General features: G+C 42.8%; 1 protein-coding gene across 4 annotated transcripts in view; it reads left to right on the top strand.

Annotated features, from left to right (window-relative positions):
• LOC126092543 (mitogen-activated protein kinase 15-like) overlaps nucleotides 1-27,429 on the top strand; it is a 217,596-nt gene that overhangs the window by 151,457 nt on the left and 38,710 nt on the right. For all 4 annotated transcript variants that reach the window (XM_049908198.1, XM_049908200.1, XM_049908201.1 and 1 more), the window contains one exon: nucleotides 11,847-12,028. In XM_049908198.1, the coding sequence (XP_049764155.1) occupies nucleotides 11,847-12,028 (182 nt within the window). The remainder of the gene's footprint in view (nucleotides 1-11,846; nucleotides 12,029-27,429) is intronic.

The raw sequence follows: 27,429 nt of genomic DNA, 5'->3' as shown, positions 1-27,429 counted from the left end.
AATATTTGAGTTACTCACACAAGTCGGTATTGTGTGCGAATGTGCAGTAACTGGCTCTATAGTCGCTGGCAACTTCTGCTGCTGGCCGGTATTCATTTGTTCTGAGCCTTGTTGTGAAACGCCTATCGACTCTGCTATCGTTTGTTTCCAATGCTCGAGATCAGCACCTAACTGCTGTCGCACTTCCTCTAGTCCTTTCGCAAACAAATTCTCTTCCTGTTTGCCGCACAGACTCTGGAATGCTTCTTTAACATTATGCTCAACGTTTTCACACATTAGCCTTTTGTTTTCTAATGTGATTTCGGATAATTTACCCGTTAATACATTAATCTGGTGGTCTATAACGTCTTGACGTTCTGTCAGATGTTCCACACTTTCCTTTATGTTCGTCTGCGTGCGTGCCAATTCAGAAAGTTGCGCAATTGCACACGACATGGCATCTTGCTTTTGTACTAATTGCGGAACCATTTCCACCTGTTCGCGTACGGTATCTATCTTAATAGCCACGTACTCCTTCATTTCTACACGTACGCGGTGAGTAGATTCCTCACATTGAGCTTTAACCAATTCGATTTGTGCAGTTAATTTTCGTTCCGTCTCTTCGGCCTGATCTTTAAGTTCCTTTGTCTTCGCCTCTATCCGTTGTTCTAATTCGGAAAAACTGTCGTGTAATTGCCGCTTAATCTCAGCTTTCAGCTTTTCCTGCCCTTCCGTAACTGATGCTAACTTCGTATTCAAATCATTTTGCCCTTCATTAACTGAGGCTAATTTTGTATTCATATTATTCACGGTCTCCGTTAACATCTGCATCTGCCTCATGATAATGACCAATGGGTCTAATCCATGTTGCGTACTGGCTGATACATCTCCCGCCGTGTCTACCGGGCGTTCTATTGCGCTATCTGTAGCGATCGGTTCTACAACACTCCTTACTACATCATTATCATCAGTGCTCACAGCTGAAGGCTGTTGCGTATTGCTCTGCTCTGCTTGACTCGTCTTAAACATTGCCCTCGTTAAAACCATATAAATGTTCTACCGTCAAGATATATATATATCTCCCTTCACACGAATACTTCTGTGGCTACTTTGTTATGGTACTTATACAGGTAAATGCAACTAGGGCAAGTGAATCAAACTACTTCTGTTATGAACACAATTAGAAAATGTTCAAATCTACGACTACTTCCTCAATACTATCAAGTTTACAAAAAAATTATAGATCTGGCCTTTTTTCTGCGTCCAGCGTGCTGCTTTTATTTGTCGATGAAATAATGCGCCTGCGTGTATTTCTTCTCTTTTCCACGTTAAGTTGTCTCGTCGTAGTTCACATGAAACAAAGAACAAAATTATTTTAACAACGTCCAAAAACGTGTCCTGTCACGGATTGCCCATTCTAATGAATGCCCTTACTACTTAAATCGATTTTGCTGAAAGTCTTAAGTTACATGAAATCAGCCTATTAAAATCTCTGGTGGAGCCCTTCTTCTTAATATTCAGCGGCTGGCTTGCTAGAAAAGATCTTCACATACGTTATTATTATTAAGCGCTGCATTCAGTTGGGAAAAAATCGATCGTTTTGAACACTTCGTTCAGTTTACGACAGATCTAAAATTTCAGATGTGGACGAAGCCTTTTTGGACGATTTCAATAAAACTCAGAGATTGCAGGCTCTCTTCGTCACAGCTGAAACTTCCCAATTAATTACAGGCCCCAGACAATCATCAACAATTCAGACAGAGAACGCATTCGCCATTCAATCTAAAATGAAATGGTCACAAACCTTATTTCTGAGGAAAATTGTATATTGAATCCATTTCCGTACATGTTCTGTTTCCGTGGATTTTTAGTCTCATGAAATTTACTTTTACAAGTCCTTCTTTCTCTTTGTCTACCACGCTAGCGGCACAAACTTTCCTGCCTCGCTTTATCGCGAAGAAGAGTAAATAAATCTCCTTTTGCAATACGAAAATCTTCCAACCGATACTTTCCGAAGCTGTTCCTTTTTCTCTCCTCTTTCTATCTCTCTTTCTATATCTATAATTATATTGACCATGGAGCATACATCTGTGTACCTCTGTTATTCCAAAGAATAAACGTACTCGAAAAATACCTTGGCGTCGACGAGCTGTCGGCGCATATATTACTAGAAAATCTGCTCAGATACTTTTCATACATAAATAAATGTGGATGATTTGATTGACCATTATTAATTATTGCGTGGTAGAGGGTAATTTTCCGTGGGGAGATTACAAACTGTGACAATGAAAGATCCAGAATGGAATAATGACCATATAGCGAAGATGTCAAGTCTCAGACAGGCACAACAAAAAGACTACTAAACACGTAAGCTTTCCACACACACACACACACACACACACACACACACACACACACACACACACACGACCACTGCCAGGGACAGACTGCAAGCCGAGGCCTTCTGGTTGAAAGGTTACGTGTTTAGTAGTCTTCTTGTTGTGCCTGTCTGTGACTCAACATCTCTCCTATATGGTGAGTAGCAATCTATCCTTTTCATAATATTGTCAACTTTAAACTCTGATAAAAAAAGAGCCAAATCTATAGCCATAGGCATAGTGGAACAAGTGAGAAAACATTTATCCATAGTATATTTAACACAAAGTGTTGGCCGTGCCTGGAGTGTAGCAGTATTATAACATAGATTGGTGACCAGTGGATCTGATTCTGGCTACTCTGAAGATGTGGCTGTGTACTATACACTTGTGGTACTCTCCCAATGACATCGGCCTTTGTGTCCATTTTGATGCCTGGCAATGATTTTAAATCCTTCCTTGTCTTTAATAGGCTCAATGGGGTGGAAGTACTCTGGACAGTATTAGAGCTTTAGAGGGGGGATTCAGGTCACCATTGGGGTCTCCACCAGTGACTACTGCATGCTGGGAGCTGGAGAACACATGTAAGTGCTGGGTATGTTTGATTCGCGTTTTGTAGTGGCAGAGCTTCAGTGCTGGTAAGGTCCCACTGATGTTGTGATGTTGTTGCCAGAAGTGATGTAGCGGTCAGCAGTAGTTCCACTTATACCCAGCTCCTGTTGTTTTCCAGATGTTCAACTGCTACTATTTCAGTGGTTTGCTGTACGGGCATTAGTTGTGACGGGTGTACAGCAGATGTCAGTGGAATGCTGACTGTTGGCAATTATGTCTAAAACTTGTTACAGTAACTGGCCAGCCATCTGCTTTCAGCCTTGACTAAAACATATGTTGACACCTTGTCCCAAGACTGTGGCTATTATGCACTTGTGAGGGTGGGCAGCCATGGGTAATTGAGTGGAAAAGTGGCCAGTACCATAAGATCACTGGTGGTGGTGGTGGTGGGTGAAGCAAGTTTAGTACGTACAATGGTGATTTCTGTGTAATATCTCAGCTATACAAGAGCTGAGTAATAAGCGGCCCCTCCACTGCTTCCTTCATCTCTTTCTTCAATATAATGAACTGAGTGAAGGATGGAATGTTGAATCGTAATCCTGTGGAGAAAAAAAAATTAATACAGAACCAAATAGTGATGTGATGTGTTGTTAGTTGATGTGATACACGGAGAACCTTAAACGGGAAGAAAAAGAATATCTCCACTGTTATCAATGCTATGATGGTTTTCTTGGCCATGATTGCTGAAATATTGACAATAAACAAAAATTAGAAAGTGTGTCACCAACCAGCAGTCACACAACAGACTGGAAAGCTTTATTCAAAGGAAATCACATCACGAGGACTTTAATCTTTTTATTTGTCAAAAACTTTTGATGTAATGTTTCACACCAGACTCCTATCTTAGTTTGCCAAAACTTGAATGAGAGAAACTGCAAACCACTGATTACAATCAAATCTTTCGAACTGACTCCAAAACATTGAAATGAAATTTGAAAAAAAGAAGAGTACCAACATTTCTACATCTATAGCTACATACATACATACATGTCAGGCCACATTATGGTGCACAGTGGAGACTGTCTCATATCACTAGTAGTCATTTCCTTTCCTCTTGAATACAGTGAGGGAAAAACAGCTGTGTACGTGCCTGCACACAAGCTTCAGCTTCTCTTGTCTTACATTCATGACATATCTAGCGGCTTGCTTTTCAATATTCTTTTTTAATCAGACTTGATGGGGATCATACACTCGAGCAGTACTCAAGAATGGGTCACACTAGCATGTTCTATACACGATCTCCTTTGTAGATGAGCTACACTTTTCTAAAAAATTTTTAAAACACATCATAGTCACCATTGACTGTATGAAATATTTATTATTGCAATTGCAATTTCAGCCTTAGGGCCAATTTCAAGTAACTCTGTAAAAGATAAAAATATTATATGACTGTGAATCCAAACCATGAGAAGATAATCATATTTTCTAAAATTCTTCCAATAAACCAATGTCAACCATTCACCTGTCCTACTACCATCATTATGTGCTTGTTCCATTTTATATCTTTTTGCAATGTTAATCTGGATATTTAAGTGATGTGACTGTCAGGCAGCACCATACTATTGCTGTATTTGAACATTACAAGATTGTTTTTCCTACTCGTCTGCGTTAACTTACATTTATGTACGTTTGGAGCAAGCTGCCATTCATCACACCAACTACAAATTTTGTCTGAGTCATCTTGTATCCTCCTACAGTCACTCAGCAGTGACATTGTCCTGTACACCACAGTTCCATCAGCAAACAGCTGCAGATTGTTGCTCACCCTGTCCATCAGATCATTCATGTATATAGAAAATAAGAGCAGTCCCAACACACTTCCCTGGGACTCTCCTGACAGTAGCCTTGTCCCTGATGAACACTTACCATCAATGACAACATACTGGTTTCTATTACTTAAAAACTCTTCGAGCTGCTCACATGTCTGGGAGTCTAGTCCAGATGCTCATACCATTGTTAAAAGTGTACAGTGGGGCACCATGTCAAATGCTTTCTGGAACTATACGAGTATGGAATGTTCCTTTTGCCCTTCATTCATAGTTTGTAGGATGTCATGTGAGAAAAGCACAAAATGAGTTTTGCAAGAGCAATGATTTCTAAATCTATGCTGATTTTTGGACAGTAGCTGTTCCATCTCAATGAAATTCACTGTATTTGAACTCAGAATATACTCAAGAATTCTGCAGCAAGTTGATATTAAGGATAGGGGTCTGTAATTTTGTGGGTCTATTATTTTATCTTTATTACACATGTGAGTCACCTGCACTTTATTCCAGTCACCTGTGACTTTGTGCTGGGTGAGAGATACACATAAATGCAACCTAAGTACCCTAGAGTACTCTCTGCAAAATCAAATTGGGATTCCAACTGGACCTGGTGACTTATTTGTTTGCAACTCTTGCAGTTGCTTGTTTATGCCTGGGACGCCTATTACTATATCCTCCATAAGGGTGTCTGAGTGATGGTCAGACAATGATATATTTGGATAATTCTCCTGTGTGAATAATTTCTTAAATGCGAATTTTAAAATTTCAACTTTCATTTTGTTCTCTCCATTGTCGCACGAGACCTGTCAGTGATCGGATGGATAGGAGCCTTCAACCTGTCTAGCGATTTTAAGTAGGATCATAATTTTGTAGGGTTCTCAGCAACATCTTTTGCTGAGGCATGACAGTATATTTTGTATGCTTCATGATTGATCTTTCTCATGCTAACTTTTATGTCATCATTTGTGTGTTCTGTTCTGACCTGAGAGTGCAACAGTCTTTGCTTTGTCAGCATTTTCTGGGTTTGGTACGAAACCATGGTGGATCTCTTCAGTCCATAATCCACGTACTTGACACATATTTCTCCAGAGCATGATTTACACTCAGTTTAAACTTTGCCCATATTTCCTGTACATCCATCATGTTGGAAATAAATGGTGTTCATTCACCACCTAAGTTGAATGCTAAGAACTGCTTATCTGCTGTTCCTAGCAAAAATACTTGACTAGGCTTATAAAAATGATCATTGGCCATTCAAAGTAAACAAATGACAGTTGCACTGTACTGTTACTAAAATTCTCGATTATGTCTCTGAACACTTACGTCAACATCTACATAGATACACCACAAGCCGCCGTACGGTGCGTGGTGGAGGGTACCCTGTACCGCTACTTGTCATTTCCTTTCCTGTTCCACTCGCAAATAGAGTGAGGGAAAGCAACTGTCTGTATGCCTCGTATGAGCCACATTTTCTTCATCTTTGTGGTCCTTACATGTAATGTATGTTGGTGGCTGTAAAATCATTCAACAGTCAGCTTCAAATGCCAGTTCTCTAAATTTTCTCAATAGTGTTTCTGAAAAATAATGTCGCCATCCCTTCACGGATTCCCATTTGAGTTCCCGAAGCATCTCCATAACACTTTTGTGTTGTTCAAACCTACTGGTAACAAAACTAGCAGCCTACCTTTGAATTACTTTGATGTCTTCCTTCAATCTGACCTGGTACGTATCCCAAACATTAGAGCAGTACTCAAAAATAGGTCACACCAGTGATCTGTATGTGGTCTCCTTTACAGGTGAACCACTCTTTCCTAAAATTTTCCCAATAAATGAAGTTGACCATTTGCCTTCCCTACCACAGTTCTCTCATGCTCATGTATCTCTTATTGCTTTGCAATGTTATGCCCAGATATTTAAATGACTTGATTGTGACAAACAGGCCACTAGTTATTACTGTATCCAAGCATTACAGGTTTGTTCTTCCTACCCATCCACATTAACTTACTTTTTTTTTACATTTAGGGCTAGCTGCCATGCATCATACCAACTGGAAATTTTGTTTAAATTATCTTGTATCTTCCTACTTCGACACCTTACCATACACCGTGGCATCATCAGCAAACAACTGCAGATTTCTGTCCATCCTGTCAGCCAAATCATTTATGTTTATAGAGAACAACAGTGCTCCTAAAACATTTCTCTGGGGCACTCCTGATGATACCCCTGTCTCTGATGAAGAGTCACCATCAAGGACAACATACTTCATTCTATTATTTAAGAAGTCTTCAAGCCACTCACATATCTGTGAACTTATTCCATATGCCTGTATCTTTGTTAATAGCCTGCAATGGGCACCATGTCAAATTCTTTCCTGAAATCTAGAAACATGGAATCTGCCTGTTGATCTTCATCCATAGTTCTCAGTCTATTATGTTAGAAAAGGGCAAGCTGTGTTTTGCACAAGCAATACTTTCTAAAACTATGCTGATTCGTATGCATAAGCTTCTCTGTCTCAAGAAAGTGTATTACATTTGAACTGAGAATATGTTCAAGGATTCTGCAGCAAACAGAAGTTAGTGATATTGGTCTGTAATTTTGTGGGACTGTTCTTTTTTCTTTCTCATATGCTGAAGGCACCTGTGCTTTTATCCAGTCACTTGGGGCTGTGTGATGAGTGAGAGATCCACAATAAATGCAAGCTTGGTAAGGGGCCAGTGCTTTAGAGTACTTTTTGTAAAATCGAACAGGGATTCCACCCAGACCTGGTTATTTATTTGCTTTCAAATCCTTCAGTTGTTTCTCTGTGCCAGGTATACTTATTAGTATGGCTTCCATACAGGAGTCTACCCAATGGTCAAATGACAGTATACTTGTATGATTCTCCCGTGTGAATGATTTCTTGAGTATGAAATTTAAAACTTCATCTTTCATTTTGGTATCTTCAACTGCCATGCCAGACTGGTCAACAAGGGACTGAATGGAAGCCTTAGACCCGCTTAGCAATTTTACATACAACCAGAATTTTCTGGGGTTATCTGCCAGATCTTTTACTAAGGTGTGGCAGTGGTAGTTGTTGTATGCTTCACGCATAGATCTTTTCACAGATGCACGAATCTCTATTAACCTTCGCTTGTCGTCATTCATACATTCCCTTTTGAACCAACAGTGCAACAGCCTCTGCTTCCTCAGCATCTGCTGAATTTCATTATTAAACCATGGTGTGTCTTTTCCATGCTTTATCTATTTACTAGGCACATAACTCTCCAGACCACAGGTTACAATCTGCTTAAACTTTGCCCATAATTCCTCTACATCCATCTTATTGGAACTAAGTAACGCCAATTCATTGATTTATTAACTTTCATAATTATAATTACTGTAATGACATCATGATTGTTCATCCCCTTTTTATACCGACATTGTCGATAAGGTCTGGCCTATTTGTAGCTACAAGGGCTAAAGTATTTCCATTGCATGTGGGCTACCAAGTTAGCTGCTCAAGAGAGTTTTCAGAAAGCATGTTCAAAAGTATTTCGCATGACTGTCTGTATCTCCCGCAGTGAATCCATACCCAGTCTCGGCAGGTTAAAGTTGCCTCCAACCAGTATTGCATGATCTTTTTATTGACCGTAGACTTTCTTTGAGTGACTAGAACTGTCACAGCAGAATCAGATGGCTATCAAAAACATCCAATAATTAACTTGGTTTCACCTACACCTGTCACACGTGACCAGATGACTTCACTGTCACACTCACCTTCGACCTCAGTAGAAACGATATTTTTGTCAACTGCAATCAACACTCCCCCTACTATGGCCTATAGTCTATCTTTCCAATATATGTCCCGCAACACGCTAAATATCTCGGAGCTTTCATTTCGGGTTTCAGCCATCTCTCAGTCCCAAGAATAATTTGAGCATGAGAACTTTCCTGGAGGACAGTAAATTCGGGAACTTTATTATGAATACTTCAACAGTTTAAGGATAAATTTGTGACAGTCAAAGTGTCTTTATTCTGAATACCGTTTGATTTCTCTTACTGCACATCAAATGGCAAGTGTTCATCGGAGCACATCAAACTATTGCCTATCCTAAAAACCCTCACGTGCTCTCCACAAGTACTCTGCTACTCAAGTAGGTCCTTCCTTTGTGCAGTGCACCCCTGACTTATCAAGGAGAGTCCTACAAATCCCCCTACGATAACACAGGTCTAGAAATCTGCAGCCAAGACTGTCACAGAGTCATCAAGACCTTAGTTTGAGACCCTTCACTTGGCTCCAAACCAAAGGACCCCGATCCACTCACTGAATGATGCTGCAAATTATGAGCTCTGCTTGCACCCCACGTGTGCAGCAGCAGTCTTCACAACCTCCACCAGCTGGCTGTACGAACTGAGGATCACCTCAGAACCCATGCGACAGGTGTTGTTGGTGCCGACGTGAACCACTACATGCAGATGATTGCACCCTGCATGCTCAGTAGCCACAGCCAAGGCTGCTTCCACATCTCGGATGAGGCCCACAGGGAGACATACTGAGTGCACATTGGCTTTCTTTATAGCTTTGAACACTATCTGCCTGAGGGGCTCTATAACATGCCTGACATTGGAGCTTCCAATAACTAGTAAACCCTTCCCTCTGTGTGCTGCTCGGACCCTGCTGAAGCAGCAGCCACCTGTCCACCTGTCTGCAGTGTGAATAGGCGAGGCCAGATGATGAATCTCCACATTGGCCTTCCACCTATAGTGACGCAATGCTGCAGATTCTCCGCCACTACTACGCCTCAAGGCAGCAGCCTGAAAGTGACATATCTGTGCGTGGAGCCTCTGAGGAAAACAAACATTGGCAGATTGCGTTTGTCATTGTCATATGGGCCCAGCACCTGTTGTAATGCTGTCAGGTGTCACTGGCTATATAGCATGATTGCCTGTGGTGGGCATAGTCAGTAATATAGATGTGCCCAATACCTAGTGTAACAGTATTGGATGTCTTTGGATACGCAGCATGGTCGCCTGTGGCATGCATAACTGCTAATTTGGACAGCAGCCATTATATTTTTCATATGTTGAAACACTGGAACACGTGAGGCAATACTGACCTTATGACTTATCTTAGAAGAAAGATTAAGGAAAGGCAAACCTACGTTTCTAGCATTTGTAGACTTAGAGAAAGCTTTTGACAATGTTGACTGGAATACTCTCTTTCAAATTCTAAAGGTGGCAGGGGTAAAATACAGGGAGCGAAAGGCTATTTACAATTTGTACAGAAACCAGATGGCAGTTATAAGAGTCGAGGTGCATGAAAGGGAAGCAGTGATTGGGAAGGGAGTAAGACAGGGTTGTAGCCTCTCCCCGATGTTGCTCAATCTGTATATTGAGCAAGCAGTAAAGGAATCAAAAGAAAAATTCGGTGTAGGTATTAAAATCCATGGAGAAGAAATAAAAACTTTGAGGTTCGCCGATGACATTGTAATTCTGTCAGAGAGAGCAAAGGACTTGGAAGAGCAGTTGAATGGAATAGACAGCGTCTTGAAAGGAGGATATAAGATGAACATCAACAAAAGCAAAACGAGGATAATGGAATGTAGTCGAACAAAGTCGGGTGATGCTGACGGAATTAGACTAGGAAATGAGACACTTAAAGTAGTAAAGGAGTTTTGCTATTTGGGGAGCAAAATAACTGATGGTGGTCGAAGAAGAAGATTAATTTGTTAATATCGAGTATAGATTTAAGTGTCAGGAAGTCATTTCTGAAAGTATTTGTATGGAGTGTAGCCAGCATGGAAGTGAAACATGGGCGATAAATAGTTTGGACAAGAATAGAATAGAAGCTTTCGAAATGTGGTGCTACAGAAGAATGCTGAAGATTAGATGGGTAGATCACATAACTAATGAGGAAGTATTGAATAGGATTGGGGAGAAGAGAAGTTTGTGGCACAACTTGACCAGAAGAAGGGATTGGTTGGTAGGACATGTTCTGAGGCATCAAGGGATCATCAATTTAGTATTGGAGGGCAACGTCGAGGGTAAAAATCGTAGAGGGAGACCAAGAGATGAATACACTAAGCAGATTCAGAAGGATGTAGGTTGCAGTAGGTACTGGGAGATGAAGAAGCTTGCACAGGATAGAGTAGCATGGAGAGTTGCATCAAACCAGTCTCAGTACTGATGACCACAACAACAACAACATGTTAAGGCCAGGGACTATGTCCTATCTTCATTGTCTTCAAGCTATCAGCTTGAACAAGATAATGCAAGACTGCATGTCACCCCCACTGTCTTGACCTGACTTATTACTGTTTAACTGCTGCCCTGGCCAGCATATTCTCCACAGCTCTCACACATTGAATATGTGGTCATAAGTTACTGAGGGACTGGCATGCTACTACCCACCAGCCATTATGATTGACGAACTCTGGCATAGAATTAAGTTGCTCAGAATGATGAACCCATATCTGTTATGGAGTCGATGCCCAGTGGGGTTGGAGCCATTGTTGCTACCAATGGTGGAACTGTGTGTACTAAATTTCACACCCTGTATATCCCTAAATCACCTAGAAAGTAAAGCATGTATTCTTCCTAATACACTGTATATACACAAAACATAAAGTTACAGTGGTAGTGTCGATTCTGGTAGCTCAAGGCACAGTGGACGCAGCGGTCTCTCTGGTACCAGTGTTAAGATACTGTAGACGCTCTTTTTATTTTAGCAGTAGAGCTAGTGCAAACTGTCTTGGCAGGGCAGTACAATTGGGTCTTCTAAGATGTTAGCAACAGCTAAGTGGGTGGTGAAGGCTACAGTTGCTGCAGTGCTGATGGCAACATTGGTGGCAGTGGGGGACATGGCAGCACTGAAAGCAATGGTGTTACTGCTGCGATGGCGGTAACTGGTGGGGTACTGATGACATGCACGGTGGCTATTAATGTGAAACTGATGGCAGCTCTCCATTTGTAGCACAGAGGCAATTTTTCTTTCTGTAATCCATCTATGAATGTAAAAGAGGTAAGATGCCATCTGCTGTTCAGTTTACACTGCCGTATCAAATGCAAACATAACTGTGCCTGTGATTAAGCACTCTTTCAGAACTTTAGGCTGGTTTGGTTGTAACTGTTTCAGGCCATTATTATGTCAGTGCTATTCTGCTCCTGGCATTCTGCAGCGGCCTCTGGTGACTAATTATGGTGGGACACTGGGCTTCCGATATAATGGACATAACAGTGCAGTTGGCACTATATCAGCAACAGCTTTGCCAGCAACGTCACATAAAATCCCCAGAGCTGTTGACCATTTACAGAGAAGTGAGTCTTTTTTATTATGTATGTACCACATTAGACTGTAAGCATGTATTTATGCACGCATGTATGTATGTATGTATGTATGTATGTATGAATGAATATATGTCTGGGATCACCTCCCAAAACCCTGGATCAATTTCTGCCAAACTTGGCATTCAAACAGCAAATTTCTCAAGTATCACCATTGTGAGGTTTATAACCTCCTACCTCCAGTGGAGTGGAGATATGGAGAAACACATTTTTTTTCAGCCCCTGTTGTGAAGGCTGGCCTGCTTGATGAATCTGTACTTTGGACCAGTTTTTCATGTGCCACCCTGTGTTAAAATCCTTGATACCTACAGTAACTGCATTCATTTGTAATATCAGTTAGTGCAATAAGCATCAGTGTTGATATTTAACTGCTCACCTGCCATTTAGCATTGCTTGAATTATTGGTTTGACACATGCTAGTAGAGACTGCCCACGATACCATGGCCAATGTGCAATGACGAATTTCCATCTTAAGGACTGGGTGAGTTCATTTGTTTGTTCAGAAGGTGAGTCCACTTCAATCAATTGCTGTCTGTTGTCCAGTGCTGTCTAGTGGTTATTCTGCTACATGCAACATGACATTACGGTCTCAGGCACTGTAGGCACTGGAGAGTTCTGCATAGCTAGAAACAATAGATAGTTTACAATATAATTAAATTTATGTTGGGAGAGGGAAATGAGGGACAAAAATCCCATTAAAAAGTATCATAAAATGAGTTCAGGCTGCTACTGATGTTTCACTACGGATAATAAGTAGAGTAAAGAAAGAGGGCGAAAAAGTACTTGCTGATAGCTCTGAGAGTTTCTCTACTCTAGAAAAAAAGTGGAAGAAAGAGGAAAAAATCTTACATTTAGATGATTTTGACGAGTAAGTTGTGTGGAGACTAACTCACAATTTCCACATCAAGTCATGTTTTCCCATAATAGTAGAAAATATGTCCTTTAAGGAAAGTATTTCTTAATTATAGTACTATGTCTCAAGTTAGGCTTCTGGTACATCAGTTTCTTTTTTTGAATGTATGTATATTACTTACAATTTTTTTAAAATTAACATGTCTAATATTTACCAAGTGGCCCAAAACAACAGATAACAAGAAGATGCGAATGGAATGTTTAGAAATATGCAGCAAACATATTGACTATGTAAATAAAGTAAAAATGTACAATTTAGAGGATAGATCTATCATATATATGTTGATGAAACATATATTCACAGTTTGCATACTACACCCAATGTTTGGAGAAATTGATCAAATGAAGGAGTAAAGGTGCCAGTTTCGAAAGGACTAATGTCTCGTTACATTCTGGCTTGCAAATGAGTGAACTTCTTAAAATCGATTTTCTCAAGACCAGTTTCAGGTAGAGACCGCCTCCCAAGTCTAAGAAAAAATTCAATAATTTAGCTAAATTTCATATGCTTCAACATATGATGTAATATGCACCAAACACAAAATCATAGCGAATCCTGTTTTTCATTGCAAACTTTCCAAATCTTGGGCAGTGTGCTACTTAAATGTAAAATATCACAGTAACTATGACCATTAACAAAATGTCGTGCACTTTATCATGATGTTGACACATAAAGTTATAAGTAATGCAAAAAAGAAATTTTTGTACCAAACAGTTTCTGCAAAATTGTTTGAGAAAGATTGCAGGTTGTGCACATGTCAGCGCAGAAAATGGACAAACAATATCTCTTAATGCTCAGCATTTCCCCACCCACAACCTCCACCATTACTGCTCATATCATGCTTTCTCAGCTGACTGCACCTCTATTGGCCATATTGTACCGCATGCACTCTACACTTTTTATTTTACTTACGTCCACCCCTAGCATCCTATAGTCACACATTGTTGTGACTCGCCGATCATTCAAAGCGCTGCCGTGCAATTACGTGCGTCCTCTACATGCGGCGCTGTCTGCCAGTCATGCAGCAGCTGCGCCACAAGCGGCCTGCCGAGCAGCGGCCGCTAGACTGGGTCTCGGTGCTCATTCGAATGCTAACGTGTACACATGTCTTGCTTGTCAACTTACTCTGTGACTTATATGTGTTGTGTCGTTCTGAAATATATGTGTTAAACTTGACGTTATAACAATTGGCAACGTGGTAGTGGATTTTTCCTTTTCACCGTTGACCCACAGGGTTCCATGGCTACTGTTGAGCAACTATTGCAAAATCTCCTTGAACAGCAAACGCTTCTAACAGCGGCGATTCGCGATTTCGTCGCGACGTCAAATGTGGGGCGTTTCTCGTCGTTGGCTATATCTCCTTTTCCTCCTTACGACGAGACGGCGGAAGACTGATCTGATTATGAAAAACGTCTTCGACAGCACTTCTTGGCATTTCATGTCACGGACGAACAAACGAACAACCATGTAAGTCTCTGTTCCTTTCCTCGATTCCACCTCAAATGTATCAGTTGTTGTCGCAGTTGGCTCCTTTGAAGGATCCTACGTCTTTGTCCTTTTCTGAAATGTGCTAACTTCTGTCTGTCTATTTTCAAAAGCAAACACATGTGGTAGCCTCTCGTGTTGCCTTTTATCATTGTCAAAAACAGCCGCATCAATCCTATCGCGCGTGGGCTGCTGAACTTCACAGCCTCAGTCGAAAGTGTCAATTTGTTACTGACATTCACAAAGAATCCTATACCATTTCCATGGTACGGGATGCTATTATCCGGTCGGCGCCCGACAAAGAAGTTTGGCAACATGCCCTTCAGTTGGCGAATCCGAATCTAGATGAAGTTCTCTCCATTGCGCAGTCTTTTGAAATTTCTCGCACCGCTGGGGCGCAAATAGAGGCATGGGGTGATGTCAGGGAAATACAACCTCTGTGCGCTGCTGACGACGCGTGCGGCGTGTCCCCGCCAGCCGACGTGGCCGCAGTGCACTCCCACGCGCAGCCTCGGCGTAGCCGTAAACAACCTGCTAAGAAACTGGAGCAAAACCCCCGGCAACTTCCTTCATGTCCGCGGTGTTTTACGAAACATTCACGCGAGGATTGTCCCCAACGTTGGGCTGTGTGTCACAATTGCAAAAAGAAAGGTCATGTGTCTTCCGTTTGCAAATCCGACCACATACATGATGTTCATGAACATGACGCTGATTCTGATTCTGTGTTGTCTGTCAATTGCACTTCTTCCCTTTCAGGGAAGTTATTCCTCACTGTCCAAATCCTTGGTTGAGATGTTCGCATGCAGGTGGATACTGGTTCTGCTGTCACTATCATCAATTCTCAGATGTATCTTCAGTTGGGTTCTCCAATCCTGTCACCTGTCACTAGGCAATTATGGACTTACAATAAACAGAAGATTTCTTTCTTGGGACAATTTGATGCTGAGGTATCTTACAAATCTGTCGTTCACACTGTTCCCATATTTGTGGTCGACCATAGTAATGCGGAGAATCTTTTTGGTTTCGATGCCTTTCGCGTTTTTGGGTTCTCCATAGATGACTCTGTCAATATAATCTCTGATGCTATTCCTTATGCTCTATTGGATTCCTTGTCGACGACATTTTTGTCCCTATTTTTCTCCTGGGTTATGCCATGCAAACGACTTTGAAGCTCATATCACTCTCAAACCTACTGCTCGGCCTAAGTTTTTCGGGCTCGGCCCATTCCTGTGGCCCTTCATGATCAGGTCAAACAGGAGTGGATCGTCTCACTGCTTCAGGGGTCTTGCTTCCTGTCACTTCCAGTGAGTGGTCCTCTCCTGTTGTTGTCGTTGCTAAGCCAAATGATGATATTCGTCTCTATGGTGATTTCAAAGCCACTGTAAATGCTCAATCCCTTATTGACACTTACCCTATGCCTCGACCTGGAGAATCATTTACTAAACTTGCTGGAGGCCAGTATTTTTCTAAACTTGACCTGTCAGAAGCTTATCATCAACTTTCTCTCGACGCTGCTTCCCGGCAGTTTCTGGTCCTTAACACGCCTATCGGCCTCTATCAATACCAACACTTGCCATTCGGGGTTGCTAGCGCCCCTGCTCTCTTTCAGCGATTCTTGGAACAATTATTGCTCCCTGTCCCTGGGTGTATCAATTACATGGACAACATTTTTGTCACTGGCTCCACCACTGAAGAGCATCTTCAAAATCTCCGCACACTTTTTCATGTCTTACAGACTGCCGGTCTTAAGTGTAATCTTCATTAGTCACAATTTTTTGAGGCATCTATCACGTACTTGGGGTTTCAACTCTCTCGGGATGGTATTCGTCCGCTTCAGCAAACTGTCGCTGCGATCGATGCCCTTCCTCGCCCTACATCTGTTAAGGAACTGCAGGCCTTCTTGGGGAAAATAGCATACTATCACAAGTTTTTACCGTCTGGTGCATCAGTGGCTCGGCCTTTGCATCACCTGTTGCATAAAAAAGTGCCTTTTCACTGGTCCGCGTCATGCAATGCGGCTTTCCAGAAATTGAAGACAATGCTGAAACAGGCCCCGTGCCTGGCTCCTTATCGACCTGGCCAACATCTTGTTCTTGCCACAGGTGCTTCTCAATACGGGTCGGTGCAGTCCTTGCACACCGTTTTTCTGATGGTTCGGAAAAACCCATTGCTTATGCCTCCAAAAGGCTCACGGATGCCCAACAAAAGTATTCTCAAATTGAGAAAGAGCTTTGGCCATTATTTATGCTCTCCATAAGTTTGGTGTTTTTCTCTATGGATCCAAATTTCATCTTGTTACAGATCACAAACCACTTGTTTCCTTGTTTCATCCATCAATGTCACTTCCCGACAAGGCTGCACACCGCCTCCAACGTTGGGCTCTTTACTTGTCTCATTTCAATTATGAGATTCATTTCCGGCCAACGGCTCAACATGCAAATGCTGATGCTCTGTCTCGCCTTCCCATGGGTCCTGATCAGGCATTCGATAGGGACGAACTTTTGTGTTTCCACCTGGATGTTGCCGAGCAGTGGGTTTTGGACGGGTTCCCCATCACTGGGGACAGGCTGGCAGCTGCTATGGGCTCTGACCCTACCCTCTCCCGGGTTTTACGCTGTATTCAGAAGGGTTGGCCAGATCGCCCGTCCGCTAAGACTTCTGATCCGTTGCGGAACTACTACGCTTTGCGCTACCGCCTCACGGCTAGGGATGGTGTTATCCTCCTCTCCACTGACAATGCTTCACTGCGTGTTGTGGTACCTGCGTCTTTGTGTGCTTCGGTCTTGCGCCTCCTTCACCAAGGGCACTGGGGTGTGTCTCGCACAAAATCTCTGGTGCGCCGTCATGTGTACTGGCCTGGCATTGACTCTGAAATAGCACACATGGTTGCTGCCTGCGGCCCTTGTGCGTCACAGGCCACTGCCCCGAAGTCATCTTTGCCATCGTGGCCTTCGCCTGAGAAGCCCTGGGAGCGCATTCATGCTGACTTTGCGGGACCCTTTTTAGGTAGTTATTGGCTCGTCGAAATTGACACCTACTCTAACTTTCCTTTCATTGTCCGTTGCATGTCGTCTACCACCGTGGCAACCACCAGTGCTCTCGCCCGCATTTTTTCTTTGGAAGGCCTCCCCTCTACTCTTGTTACTGATAATGGTCTGCAATTTGCCTCTTTCGAATTTGTGGATTTTTGTGCTCGTCACGGTGTTATGCATGTCACGGCCCCTCCGTTCCATCCACAATCCAACGGTGAGGCTGAACGACTGGTCTGCACATTTAAGGCTCAGATGCGGGAATTTCTGACTTCTTCTGCTGCTGATGATGCGCTTCTCCAGTTTCTGGCGTCTTATCGTTTCACCCCCATGGGCGACCACAGCCCAGCTGAGCTCTTACATGGCCGACAGCCGCACACACTACTTCATCTTCTGCGGCCTTCCACCTTATGGCCGCGGGTGCCTTCACTTGGCCGGTTCACCGCCGACGACCTCGTCTGGGTACGGGGATATGGCAGGCGGCCAAAGTGGAGCCAGGGCCGCATCTTAAGACACCGTGGCAGACGCCTGTATGAAATCCAGATGGACATGGGTGTTGCAGTGTGTCATTTGGATGAGATTCGGCCTCGTGTGCCAGCAACGCCTGTTCCGAATGCCACTACACCAACTTGGGCTCTACCTGACGCTCGGGATCTTGGAATCTCTCAATACTCACAACGCAGCCCTCTCACCGTCATTGTGATGCCAGCACCAGAACGGACGCCACCAGGAGACGTGCCCATGCAGGAACCAGATGACCATCCTCTGTCAGAGCAAATCTACTCGCCTCCTCCGCCAACGGATGCTGACACATCGCCCATGTCTCCTGTCATATCAACTGGACTTGCCGCAACGGGCAGATTGGTGCATGGGGCCCCAGCAGATTCAACCCCTACGTCTCCTGTCATCTTGACCCGTTATCATCAGGGACACTTCCGTACGTACGGGAAGCCTCCTCCTCGAGACTTTACGGTGAGTCAAACAATGCCTATGGACGTTAGCCATCTCCAGGACACCTCCATCAAGACCAGTGCAACAATTTCAAAGGGGGGAAAAGTGTTGTGACTCGCCGATCATTCAAAGCGCCGCCGCGCAATTATGCGCATCCTCTATGTGTGGCGCTGTCTGCAAGCCATGCAGCAGCTGCGCCACCTAAGCGGTCAGCTGAGCAGCGGCCGCTAGACTGGGACTCAGTGCTCATTCGAATGCTAATGTGTACACATGTCTTGCTTGTCAACTTACTCTGTGACTTATATGTGTTGTGTCGTTCTGAAATATATGTGTTAAACTTGATGTTATAACACACATCACATGAAATACCTGAATGATTTATGCCATTTGAAACTTAACATCAGTTTATTCTTATTTGCCACAACATGACAAAGAGCACTCTCCTTTCTTTGCTAAAACTCAAAACAGTTCTCATAATACAGATAGTATGTAGTAGTGTATTATGATGTACACCCATGTGTGTAGTTGTGGCCCTTACTCTGTACTGTTTCTCTAGACACTGGCAACACATGGTCACTCTTCTATGTATCCAGACTCATCTGTGTCCCAGAGATGCTGACTCGTACCAGGCTTGCCAACCCAGTAGATTCCAATCTGACACATTTCAGTAGGGAGCTGTGGTATATTCCTAGTTTCCTCATTTAATACTGGTTATTGAGACTTTGTAAGAATGCTTTTGTGGGATGGTTGGCTTCCGTGTTAGTGTCTGCCTATCTTTTGTCAGTCCTATATAGTATGGATCCCACATACTTATATTCGAGGTTGGATCACATGAATGTTTTATAAGCCACCTCCTTTGTGTACTGACTGTATATTCCCTGTATCCTACCAATGAACTGAGGTCTTTGACCTTCTTTACCTATTATTCCAGTTCACATCCCCACAAATTGTGACTCCCATGTATTTTTATGTCTAGACTAATTTCACCTGTGACTCATTGCAGTCATACGATATCATGTTTCTTTGTCTGTTTTTTGAACAGTACAGTTTTACATTTCTGAACATTTAAAGAAAGATGCCAGTCTCTGCAACATCTTGAATTTTTATCAAGATCTTACTTTTACATCTTTCAAGGCCTACATTTCAGTAGGAAGTGTAAAGGGAAATTGTTTGGTTCACTACCAGAATCTATAAGGGAGAGCACTGCCACTTTCAAGGATATCCTCATAGTAACTCAGATTTTAGTCTACTAGTATTGAAAAAAGTGTCATAACTGAAAATTTTGAGCCTGAAACATGAAAAGATCGGAAACAAGGATAAAATAAGTCTATTGCACAAAAATATTAAAGGATTAAAAAATAAAACCAATGAACTTCTGATTTGTTCAGATGAAATGACTTACATGTAATATTTGTTTCTGAACATTATTTGACAGCCGATATAAGAATGCCAAGTTTGGATAGGAAAATCATACAATGTAGGCTTTCCCAGATGGGATTTACCTCAGTTACTGAAGGTGGATGGATATAACTCTGCATCCAGTTACTGCAGGTGAGGCATGGAAAAATAAGGAGTTGTCATTTACACTAAGAATGGATATATATATATATATATATATATATATATATATATATATATATATATATATATATAGTTATAATAGAAGGAAACATTCCATGAGATGATGTGACTTACCAAATGAAAGTGCTGGCAGGTCGACAGACACACAAACGAACACAAACATACACACAAGATTCAAGCTTTCGCAACAAACTGTTGCTCATCAGGAAAGAGGGAAGGAGAGGGAAAGACGAAAGAATGTGGGTTTTAAGGGAGAGGGTAAGGAGTCATTCCAGTCCCGGGAGCGGAAAGACTTACCTTATGGGAAAAAAAGGACGGGTATACACTCGCGCACACACACACATATCCATCCACACATATACAGACACAAACAGACATCTGCTTGTGAATATAATAGAGGGAAACATTCCACGTGGGAAAAATATATTTAAAAAGAAAGATGATGAGACTTACTAAACAAAAGCGCTGGCAGGTCGATAGACACACAAACAAACACAAACATACACACAAAATTCTAGCTTTCGCAACTAACGGTTGCCTCGTCAGGAAAGAGGGAAAGAGAGGGAAAGACAAAAGGATATGGGTTTTAAGGGAGAGGGTAAGGAGTCATTCCAATCCTGGGAGCGGAAAGACTTACCTTAGGGGGAAAAAAGGACAGGTATACACTCGCACACACACACACACACACACACACACACACACACACACACACACACACACACATATCCATCCGCATATACACAGACACAAGCAGACATTTGTAAAGGCAAAGAGTTTTGCCTGTACAAATGTCTGCTTGTGTCTGTGTATATGCGGATGGATGTGTGTGTGTGTGTGTGTGTGTGTGTGTGTGTGTGTGTGTGTGTGCGCGCGAGTGTATAAAGGCAAAGAGTTTTGCCTTTACAAATGTCTGCTTGTGTCTGTGTATATGCGGATGGATATGTGTGTGTGTGCGCGAGTGTATACCTGTCCTTTTTTCCCCCTAAGGTAAGTCTTTCCGCTCCCGGGATTGGAATGACTCCTTACCCTCTCCCTTAAAACCCATATCCTTTTGTCTTTCCCCCTCCTTCCCTTTTTCCTGACGAGGCAACCGTTGGTTGCGAAAGCTAGAATTTTGTGTGTATGTTTGTGTGTCTATCGACCTGCCAGCGCTTTTGTTTGGTAAGTCTCATCATCTTATATATATATATATATATATATATATATATATATATATATATATATATATATTGATACTCTTAGATTTTGCAGTTTTGAGCATTTTGAAGTTGGGGCTGCACAGTAAAATTTCATGGAAAGTTAACAGTAATAGTCACAGTACATAGGGCTCCGTAAGGTAAATTTGAGTTATTCATGAATTAGCTGAATGTATTGTTAAACCTCCTAACTTATATACAGAATGAGGTAATGTCATGTGGAGATTTTTACTTGATATCTGACTAGAGCTGTACTTCTGTTTCTTGTCATTCACACAGTTTAACAGTCCTAATTTCCAACAAGAGTTATAGGAGCCAGAAGCAATGCTACTGACAAAATTTTATTGCCACGTGAGGAATGCAAGCTAATAGTGTAATTCTTAAAGTTAATGACCCCTCAGGTCACAACTATCAACAGCTTCTTTCATTTTATGCCACGCGACATAAATAAAAAGAATTGGAAATCAACAGGGATGTTAAATGAAAAAGGAATTTAAGAATTCAAGATGTATTTGCAAGATAAAGACTGGAAAAATTTACGTAGCACATTTGGTATTAATGCAAAATGTAATGTATTCTGTTACAACGGAATATCAGAGCAGAAATATCAACAATATAAATTACGATAGATTGCTGTTCACCACATACAGGAGGCACTGAGTGACTTGCGCCTGTTCGCACTCAATGTATAGGAGCTGTGAAGAAAAATGTAGGGAGGAGGAGATGGCAAAAGAGAAAGGTGGCAGCAGGCAGCATGAGATTGATAGAGAGATGTGGGGAAGAGGAGATGGGCAGGAAGATAGTGGGAGGAGGAGGTGGGCAGAAAGAGGACGGGGGGGTGGGTGGGTGGGTGGGGGGGAATAGATGGACAGAGAGCAGAGAGGGGAAGACAACAAGGAGATGGACAGAGAGGGGAGGAGGAAATCGCCAGAGACATGGGGAGAGAGACAGATGGAGGAGGAGACTGACTTAGAGAGAGAAGACGAGAGATATTTTTCTAATATAATGTGTTGAACACACATGTGAGTGTGCCGCATATGTATGTCCACATCTCCTCCTAAACTGGTGGACAGTTTCAACCAAATTTGGAAATTTGGTACACATACTACTTGTTAACTGTAATAATGGGAGTAAGAGACAACTAGCTTTCGTATTGACATAATTTATGACATATTACAAGTTACTAATCAGGGGTGAATTATTTAGTTTCACCTGAGTGCTTCGGTAGTTAGGTTTTTGAATATCTGCATATTATTAGACACAGTTCCTGTGTTTTCAACAGGGTCTACAGTAGAGTTGTGCAGCACGTGCTGATAGTCAGTTTATCTGCATAGTTTAGTTTTCCATGGTCTTTAGTATGGACAGGGACTGTGATTGTTGTGTGCAGATGTGAGCTGAGTTAGTGACACTTCACTCTCAGCTTCAGGCTGTGATGGCTTCGGTTACACAACTTGAGGCTGCAGTGGATGGGTGCCACTGCTGTGGGGATCCAACGGACGTCCAGCATATCTGAGTCCTCTGATGGGTCCTCACCGGTGGCCAACCCAGTTACTGCTCACCTTGAGGTTGACCCCTCACCTGTGATCAAGTGGGAGATCGCACTGGGGCGAAGTACGCGGTAAAAGACTTCCCTGGCGGCCCCACATAAGGCCTCCCTGGTTTGTTTGACAAACAGGTTCCAGGTGCTGTCTGTGGATGACACTGTCACTGAGCCAGAAGATGCTGTTGCCTGTCCTGTTTCAGAGGAAACCACTCAGCCTGCAAGATCCGAGCAGTCATAGAGGGTGGGATTATTGGTAGTTCAGAGCTCCAACATTAGGTGAATTATGTGGCCTCTTAGGGACTTGGCTGACAAGAAGGGAAAGAAAACCAATGTGCACTCAGTGTGCATACCAGGTGGAGTCATTCCAGGTGTGGAAAGGGTCCTCCCGGATTCCATAAACAGCACAGGGTGCAGCCAACTGCAGTTGGTTGCTCACACCGGTACCAATAATGTGTGTCACTTAGGATCAGAACAGATTTTCTCTGGTTTCAAGTGGCTAACAGAAGTGGTAAAGCCTGCCATTCTTGCTTGCAAGATGAAAGCACAGCTGACCATTTGCAGCATAGTCGACAGGACCAATCGCAGACCTCTGGTACAGAGCCGAGTGGAGGGTCTGAATCAGAGCCTCAGATGGTTCTGTGACTATGTAGGCTGCAGATTCCTCGACTTGCGCCAAAGGGTGGTTGGGTTTCAGCTTCTGCTGAATAGATCAGGTGACCACTATACGCAGGAGGTGGCTACACAGATAGCAATGGCTGTGGGGCATGGACTGGGCAGTGTTTTAGATTTGAGGGTCTCACCAAAACAAAAGAAGGGCTTCAGTCACAAAGAGTGCAGGATGAACACAGGAAGAACGTAGATACAGGAACCATTGGTATAACAGTTGTAAATTGTCGTATCTGTGTTGGGAAAGTACCAGACCTCCAAGTGCTAATAGAAAGCACTGATGCTCAAATCATTATAGGCACTGAAAGCTGGCTAAAGCCAGACATAAGCTCAGCTGAAATTTTTGCAAAGAACCTAATGGTGTCCCAAAAGGATAGGCTGAACATGGTTATCGGTGACGTGTTTGTTGCTGTTAGAAGTAGTTCAACTAGTCGCGAAATTGAAGTAGAGACTTCCTGTGAGTTAGTATGGGTAGAGGTCATTCTTGGCAACTGGAATAAAATAATTATTGGATCCTTTTATCGACCTCCCAATTCAGATGATACAGTTGCTGAAAGGTTAAAAAAAATTGAGTTTGATTTCAAACATGTACCCGACTCATAAAATAATAGTTGGTGGCGACTTTAATTTACCCTCGAAGTGTTTGCAAAAATACATGTTTAATTCCATAGATACACATAAAATATTATCCGAAATTGTGCTAAACACATTCTCTGAAAATTATTTTGAGCAGTTAGTTCATGAGCCCACACAAATACTGAACAGTTCTGAAAACACACTGACCTCTTAGCAACAAATAATCCTGAGTTAATAATGAGCATCAAAACTGATACAGGGTTGTCATAGTGGGATTGAATATTGTAATCCCCAAATCCTCCAAAAATAAGCGAAAAATATACCTATTCAAAAAAGCAGATAAAAATTCACGTGACGCCTTCCTGAGAGACAATCTCCACTCATTCCAAATTAATAATGTAAGTGTAGAGCAGATGTGGCTTGAATTCAAAGAAATAGTATCAGCAGTGAGCCATGGCTGGCTCATGCTATGCGATAGATTAAACCTCCGTTGTGATTCTGTGTTTAGTCTCCCGCCGTTATCGCGATTATGCTGTTATCCTCTCCTTCCGCGGGTGGCAGCAGTGGTGTGTATCAATATTCGCACGTTGGACTATCTTTGACCTGGCCCACATAGTTACCAGCTGGACAGTGTGCGACCAGTCAATCGGTTGGCATGGAGCAGCGGGGAATTCTCTGTGGGACGTAGTTTGGCCGGGACCGCTGCCACTCTCTATGTGGCATTGGAGTGTGTGGAACTGTTCCCATTGCTACGAGGTCCATGGCTAACTGACCCTGGACATGAAAGTTGAGTTTGATTTAATCTACTAGCAAGTCAAGACTGCCCGCATTGTGTCATTTGGAGTTTGTTGTCGGCTGTTGGGATATTCCCGCGAGCAACAACGTGGTTTTCAAGTTGGAAAATCCTAGTCACCCTCCAGTGGAGTTTCACTGTATTTGGTTATTTGAATTGAAGTGCACCAGTAGAATCTTCTACCTTGTGGCCATAAACGTTCCGGTTACCTGCCCTGGCCATTGACGTAAATTTCAGGTAGTGTAGTTTCCTCATCTTGTTGTTGCTGTCCAGCACAGTGTGTAGTTTGACATCTTCATGTATGATCGGTTGTGGGAGCCAATATCATCTACGTTGTTTTAAGTGTTGTGCCTTCAGCCGATTTTGAGTTTGAGTTGTTTTGCTCTTAAGGCCTTCAGCCTAAATTAAAGAACTGTTTCACGTAAGGCCTTTGGCATTTTTTTAAAAAAAATAATGTTTTGGAGTTTTAACTGTTTGGCCTTCAGCCAATTTGAATTTAGCTTGTTTGCTTTTGAAGTGTCTGATTCTTTGGGCCTTCAGCCTAACTAAGGAATAATAAAGTTGTATGTTCGAGTGTAACTGACAGCCTCTTATTTTGGCCCCTTTCCACAATTTAAACTGTCTGTCCTCTCCTGCGGGTGAAGCTGGGCGTTTCACTGGTAGCAGAGAGTGGTTTGCGCTTGTGATTGCAATTCTAGTTTCTGTCAGTTTCACTCTTGTTTTGTTTGTGTTCTGTGGCACCATATTTTTTCGGCTGTTAGTTGTTTCAGATGCTTACCGTAATGGCAGTCAGACAGTGTCTGGGAATCAGCCTGCTCAGAAAAGACCACCTTGTTTATGAGTTAGGAATAAGGCGCCAACCGATTGAGGGCTGGGTTCCAGAATTGGTATCCCATTTACGCGCTGACATTCTTCAGCCGGTTGATGTTACGCCGGTGGTGGTGGGTGAGACAGGAGCGGCAGTTGAGTTCTTGTTTGAGGCTATTAGAGGCCTTGAGGACACTATTTGTCTTTGGACATAGTGACAGTCAGCTGGATAGGGTACAGGCACAGTTAATGCATTTAACTAATCGGATAGCAGATTTGAGTACGTTAGATTTGGAAGATCATCACAAAAAATTAACTGTTGACTTGGGAACTTTGGTGAGCACATTACAGTTTACGCTTATGTGTTTGGAGTTGGATGGGATGAAGGTTGATAATAGAGACTTGTGCTGTCAGGGAGAGAGTGAGACCCAGCAGGAGGGTGGTACTGTGACAGCCTCTGTCAAATTAGATGCTTTGTTTGCTAAGTTGCCTAATCCTCTGGCCTATTTCTTTGAATTGGTTGTGGAGTGACTTGATCAGGTAGAGGAATTATTGTGGTTATTGGTTCGCCCGTAGAACAACACACAGCCGCTTTTCGAGTTCCGCACCAAGTAATTTTGTTGTTGATGTACCCATTAGCTAGAGGCGAGCTGGAGAACCTCCTCGTGCATGCCATGGCGGAAGGGTTTTCCTTGCGGCAATTAAGAGAACTCATAATTAGGCAAAGGGTGACCACTGGGATTTGTAAACAGCTTGAGTGTTGTTACATTTGGGGAAGCAGTGAGGTGAGGAGTAGTTACATCAGTATGTCGATAAAGTTCAGGCAGCCTCTTTGGCCTTGCTGGTTGATTTACCTGAACAAGAATTTGTCTCTATCATTCTTAGGGGAATGTGTGCGGCAGATAAGTCGCATTTTGTCTTCCGTAAGCAGCCTTCAACCTGGGAAGAGCTCCGTGACATGGTCATAGCAGCATCTGCTTTACCACTTGAGAACCATGTACGTCACAAAGTTAAGGGGCGGGACATCAGCGCTGATGCCGGAATATCTACATCTGCTGAAGTTATCAAAAGGGAACCATTTCACGAAACTTTGGTCGGTCCCTTTGGCGGTTCAGAGATGTCGGGTGGCCAAAGGCAATGTGTTTCAGGTGCAGCAGTATGGCTCATTTGGTGCACTCTTGTGTTCACCCTCATGAAGCCAGAGCCAATAAATGACACCAGGTTGGGCCATGAAGGCGGGTTTCAGCTTTCAGACATTGGTGTACTCCAATGGTCACTCCCTCATCGCTCCCCTTGCCTTACGTTTGTTCTTGGCTAGGTGGCGAGCCGGTTTGTTCTCTTTTGGATTCTGGTAGTTCCTTTTCATTATTGAGCTTTGAGTGGTTTTTGGAATTGGGCATCTCACAAAACGTCAGTCGGTCCCTTTGGCGGTGCTGAGATGTCGGGTGGCCAATGGTCATGTGTTGCCTCTGTACGTTTGGGTCCAGGGGAGTATATCAGTTGGCGACTTTTCCTGGCCTATGTCTGTAGCCTTGGTTAAGGAACTGCCCGTTAATCTAATTTAGGGGTGTGACTTCGTCAACAAAACCGGTTTGGTCTTGGATTATTCTGGACACACCTTTTTTCTTTAAATTCACTCCTCGACAGAATTTCGGCCTTTGTGAGTGCACTAAACCTGTTGTGCATTGAACTGTCGGGGCATTGGCCATTGAGGCCATAGCTAACAAGTTTGATCTGGCCCATTTCTTGCCCCATCAGGCTTCTCAGTTATGTGATTTGTTGCACAGTTTTCTGTAGCTCCTTAGTGATAACCTGGGTGTTACTAACGTTCTCGATT

This window comes from Schistocerca cancellata, chromosome 7 (assembly GCF_023864275.1).
Source record: "Schistocerca cancellata isolate TAMUIC-IGC-003103 chromosome 7, iqSchCanc2.1, whole genome shotgun sequence".
NCBI lineage: Eukaryota > Metazoa > Arthropoda > Insecta > Orthoptera > Acrididae > Schistocerca > Schistocerca cancellata.
This window is presented reverse-complemented; position numbering and strand designations above follow the sequence as displayed.